The 5,216-nt window shown below is 61.3% G+C and overlaps 1 protein-coding gene across 1 annotated transcript in view; it reads left to right on the forward strand.

Annotated features, from left to right (window-relative positions):
• The window catches only part of SHROOM4 (shroom family member 4), a 9,856-nt gene extending 4,976 nt beyond the window's left edge, over window positions 1-4,880 (forward strand). Inside the window, exons 4-10 of the mRNA XM_017740982.1 lie at window positions 2-162; window positions 365-426; window positions 804-1,403; window positions 1,650-2,072; window positions 2,155-2,338; window positions 2,909-3,181; window positions 3,263-4,880. Coding sequence (XP_017596471.1) covers window positions 2-162; window positions 365-426; window positions 804-1,403; window positions 1,650-2,072; window positions 2,155-2,338; window positions 2,909-3,181; window positions 3,263-3,532 — 1,973 coding nt within the window. The 3' untranslated portion in view covers window positions 3,533-4,880. The remainder of the gene's footprint in view (window position 1; window positions 163-364; window positions 427-803; window positions 1,404-1,649; window positions 2,073-2,154; window positions 2,339-2,908; window positions 3,182-3,262) is intronic.
• Window positions 4,881-5,216: the final 336 nt, after the last annotated feature.

Here is a 5,216-nt window from a genome sequence, read left to right on the forward strand (position 1 = left end):
CGCTACTGTGGAGGGGACCTGTGCCCACCACCACTGCCCCGTGGCCACACCTGCCGCTGTCACCCTGTGCCCTGGGTGCGCTGCCCTGACTGCTGCTGCCCGGCCCCCCATCCCGGGCGAGAGGAGAGCGATGCCTGGCCCCCCCAGAGAGCTTTTGTCCCGGTGAGTAACTTGGCCCTGTGGGACTGTGCTGGGGAGCAGCACTGGCACCCCCTTGCACCCCTGGAATATGACCCTGGGTTGGGGTGCGGAGTACTGTGCCCAGTTTGGCCCTGCAGACCTCCTGCATGCCTTCTGCACCTGAATGGGGATGGGACAGAGGTGCTGAGGAGGGGGATTTCACACTCCCTCCTCCCGCAACCAGGAATTTCCTCAGGATGAGTGGGAACCACCTGCAATAACCAGGAAAGTCAGCCAGTCCATCAGGTGAGCCCATGCCAGGTGCCACGGTGCTAGGATGTGTGTGGGGACTTCCGCCAGGGGGATGTGGGGACTGGCATGATTTTGATTGAGGATGTACAAAGTGCCTCCCATATTGCCTTGGCCATCCTTGGCGTGGTGCTCTTTGAGGCGGGAGGCGGCATGCAGGGCAAGGGAGTGTGAGGAGGTGTCCACAGGTCCCTTACCCTTCCCCAGAGGTCTGGGGCCATCTCCAGGAGGCTGTGCCCAGCGGATGAGCCTGGGCTTCTCCCACCAGTGTGACTGGGTGGCTCGCTGGGGTAAATGAGGCAGGGCATGAAATGGGCCTGAACTGCCAGCTGGGTGACTGTGTGCGGGAGGATGGGTGCTTCCTTCTCTTCTAGTGAGCTCTCCAGCTACCCGCTGGGTTTCCCAAGGCTTGGCCCATTCCACACCTGCCTTGAGAGCACTGAGCCAGAGTGGCCACCCTGCTACCGGGCCACATCCACACACGACCTCTTGTGGGATAGTGACCGCCTGGCCCACACCACTGAGAGCCCCCTGGATCCGCTGCACCGCCCACTACGGGGCAGAGCCTTCTCTGAGAGCCACCTCAACCTGGAACCTGCCAGCCCCTGGGGCCGTGACCGGAAGGACCATTTCCGTGCCAAGCTGGACCCTCCCAGCATCTCCAAAAAGAAGGGCCCCCCACCTCCCCGCCCACCTCCCCCCAACTGGGAGAAGTACAGGCAACGCCGGGCATCCCAGCACCCACCAGATGGTGCTGGGCATGGCTCTGCCTTCTCTGCTGCCCCAGTGCCAATCCGCAGCATTGCTGAGGCAGTGAGGGAGCGGTCACAGAGCCTCACCGGGGAGCGGGAGGGCCAGTCCTGGGGGCACACTGCTCGCCCTCCTGCTCCACCAGGTGCGTGGCCCCGACCTGAGCCCCCCAGATCACTCCGCAGGACTCCTGGGCCTGATGCTACCAACGCTGAGATTTTCAGGCAAGTGCTGCCATGGCATGGGGGTGGGAGTGAGGCTGCAGGCACTGCCGGGACACACGAGGGGGCTTTTGTGGACCCTTGTACCCTGTGTCAGAGCATCCTAATCCACCCCTTGGAGCACCCTGTGGGGGTATTTTATGTTGTGGGGTGTCCCTGACCTCTTTACCTGGGATGGCCATTGCCTTGAGTGTCCATGTCCCCACGGGTGGGCAGGGGACCTGACATGCCCTGGGTGGGTGTTGGCAGGTTGTCAGGAGCTGGGGAGAAGCGGACAAAGATGAAGCAGTCCCGGGAGATGGAGGAGCAGCCCCAAAGGCTCATCCAGAACCAGGAGCAGGGCTGTGCCAGTCCCCGTGGGGTGGGTGAGTGCTCACTGTCCCTGCATTGTGGCCCTGGCCCTGCTCTGCCGGAGGCACTCAAGCCCAGTTCTGGGGCAGTGGAGGGAGTGAGCTGCCAGGGCAGCCGGCCCCACACCCGCTGTATGGACTCCGAGGAACTGCTGTGGGATGTGGCTGTCAGGGACCATTCCCTGGCCAATGTCCTGGCCCCCTTGGCTCCCCCTGGCACCGCCACTGAGGTGATGGGTGAGCTGCTGATGGCAGGGGAGCGACAGGCCTGGCGGAAGTGTCTCCAGCAGGACTGGCATGTGGAGGCTGTGGCACAGGACAGGTAGGGCTGGCATGGCACCGGGCCCCATGCCAAGGGCAGGCTGACACCCCCAGTCCTTATCTCTGTATCTCTGTCTACCCAGGCAAGGTTTTGAGCCCATCTCGCCGCCTCCCAGGAGTGCTGCCAGCTCCAGTTCCTTCCCAGTGCACTACGGTGTTGCAGTGGGCAAAGCTGAGCCACCCAACAAGGTGAAGGTGCTGCCGGAGGTAGTGGAGGGGAGCTTGGAGGATGAGGAGGAGGTGGACCACGAGCTGGTGGAAAAGAAGGTACAGACACTGCTGGGGACAATGCCCTCAAGGTTCCCCACTGCCCTTGCCAGGTGCTCATGGAGACTGGGGGCATTTCTGAATGCTCAGAGGGACTGAGACATCATTGGTTGCTCATGGGAACTGGGGACATCACCAGGCACTCATGGGCACGGGGGTCGTTGCTGGATGCTTGCGGGGACCAGGAACATTGCTATATGCTCACAAGGGGCTGGGACATTGCCAGATGTCTGCAAGGACCAGGGGCATTGTCAGCTGCTTGCGGGACCTGGGAGTCTCACCAGATGCTCACTGGGGACCAGCGGCATCTCCAGATGCTGAGTGCTTGCAGGGACTGGGATGTTCCCAGATGTCCACAGGGGCCGGGGGCATCCATTAAGTGCACAGGGAATCTGAGACATTGACAGATTCTTGTGGGGACTGGGAATTGCCAGTAGCTCGTGGGAACCAGGGGTACTACAAGGTTCTTGTGTTCTGTGGGTCCCAGCACAGCACCCCTACACCTCTGTGCCAGTCCCCCGATCCCATGGGAAGTGGCCCCAGTTACCCCTGACCCCTTTGCTCTGGCAGCTGCAGCTGATCGAGAGCCTGAGCCGCAAGCTGGTGGTGCTGCAGGAGGCACAACGGGGGCTGCAGGAGGACATTAGTGCCAATGGGGCACTGGGTGAGGATGTGGCTGCCCGCCTGCAAGCCCTCTGCACCCCAGGGGAGTTCGACAAGTACCGCCTCTTCGTGGGCGACCTGGACAAGGTGATCAACCTCCTGCTCTCCCTCTCGGGGCGCCTGGCCCGGGTGGAAACTGCCCTGGGCAGCCTGGGGCCGCACGCCCCTGCTGAGGACAAGGTGAGCATGGGGCAGGGGACCCTCACCCATGAGGTTTTGGGCTGTGGGATGCCCTGCCAATGCCAGCCATCTTCTCCACAGCTGGCTCTGCGGGAGAAGCAGCGGCTGCTGGTGGCACAGCTGGAGGATGCCAAAGAGCTGAAGGAGCACGTGGGGCGGCGGGAGGAGGCAGTGGGTGCCATGGTGGCACGGTACCTGCCTGCTGAGCAGCTCCAGGACTACCAGCACTTCGTCAAGATGAAGTCAGCCCTCATTGCTGAGCAGCGGGAGTTGGAGGAGAAGATCAAGCTGGGCCAGGAGCAGCTCAGGTGCCTGCGTGAGAGCCTTGGCCAGGCCTCCAAGGGCTGCTAGCCCCCTACCCAGCTTCCATCTGGGATCCTGGCTGTGGTCCCAGCTTGCTGCCAAAGTGGATCCAGCCCCTTGTGGGCTCTCCCTGTGTCTGTCCATCTGTCCAGCCCCTGCCTTTTATTTATTTTTCTGATTTACCAAGCAGGGGCAGGGTTGCCAGTCCAGCACAGAGCTGTCATGGGCTCTGTGGCCACTCAGCAGCCTGTGGCCCAGCAAGACTAGATGGATGGATGCTACCACCACCCTCATGGGTCTTTCTGTGCCCATGGGGTCCTTCCAACTTGTCCTGGATACCAGTGCCTATCTTGTATCCGGTGCTGCACCACATGCCTTAAATACCCCCCAGCTACCCTGGGGCATATTCATGCAGCACCTGAAAGGGTTAAATCATGCTCGCCCTCTGTCACGTCTATTTTTCCAGCTCTGTCCATCTGTCCGGTGGGAGCTGAAGGAATTTCAGCCCCAGCATCCTCTTCCTCCCCATTGTGTCAGAAACAATGGCCCTGGCCAGCAGGTTCTTAACCCGCTCCCTGCTGGCTTAGGGACCACAGGGGGCCAAGGTGAGTGCCAGTAGGTGCTGTGCACCCATGTCTTGGGATGGTACCCTGCCAGGGCATGGGGTTCCGGGACCAGTACACTGAGGCCTGCAGCTACCCTCTGTCAACAATGCTGTCGGCATGGAGACAACCGGGCCTCATCCAGCACTCGCCTGCAGCTTCTAGCCCAACACCAGGAGTGATTAATAGAGGAAAAACCACATTAAGGACAAAACGGGGCACTTGTCCCCTCCTCTGTGCTGCAACAGCCCCAAATAGCACTTAGATGTCACCCCCCGCCACTGTCCACCTGTCTCCATGGCATGAGCAAGTGCCTTGATACTGATTTTGCACAGGGGTTTAATGCAACCAGCAGGAACTTGGGGCAGGGGGGTAAACGTTTTGGGGAGGCAGGTGGGCTGCAGCGCTTTGGGGTGGCTCCATAGCTGGACCACCCAGCCCCAGGGTGCAGGCAGCAACTATGCCTGCCTGTGTGCCTCAGCAGCAGCCCCCCTGTGTTGCTGCCCCTGCTCTGAGCTACCCTTAGCCTGTTAAACACTACACCCCACACCTGCCTGGCTGTACTGTCAGGTGGTGCCTGGCAGGTGGGGTCCTCAACATTCCCTCTATCTCAGCCACCCCCAGGATCATTGCTAGGACCAAAGATTGCACCCACTGGGGGCCACGCTGCTCTCATGGTGGGTTTCAGCAGGCCTGCACAGGGCCCTGTGCTGGAGGAGCTGCCAGCGCCTGCATGTTACTGTGTGCCATTGTACCTCTCACAGTAAAGCAGCAGGAGCTGCACATCTGTCCCAGTTGTGTCTCGCATGGTTTGTCCCTGGGCCCCAACAAGTGGCACCGGAGCGGAGAGGGGGTAATTGCTCCAGCTGGGATGAAGCAAGCCGTGGCAAGCTCTTGGGAGCTGAATGCCCCCGTGGCACAGGGGGCACCTGAAGTGCAGCTGTAGGCAGGGTGTCTTCTGCGCCCAGTGCTCCTAGGCTGAGTTGAGGCATGGGTCAGTGCCTGGACCCTTCCCCAGGGATGCATGTACGGGTCACAGCACTTGGATAGTGGATGCAGCGTTTTCCGATGCCAGAGCTTTTGGGAAAGCCCCGGGGAGGGGGTGGCCATTCCCGGGGGGTTGTCGCAGT

Source organism: Corvus brachyrhynchos, unplaced genomic scaffold (assembly GCF_000691975.1).
Source record: "Corvus brachyrhynchos isolate BGI_N302 unplaced genomic scaffold, ASM69197v1 scaffold351, whole genome shotgun sequence".
In the NCBI taxonomy this organism is placed as follows: Eukaryota; Metazoa; Chordata; class Aves; order Passeriformes; family Corvidae; genus Corvus; species Corvus brachyrhynchos.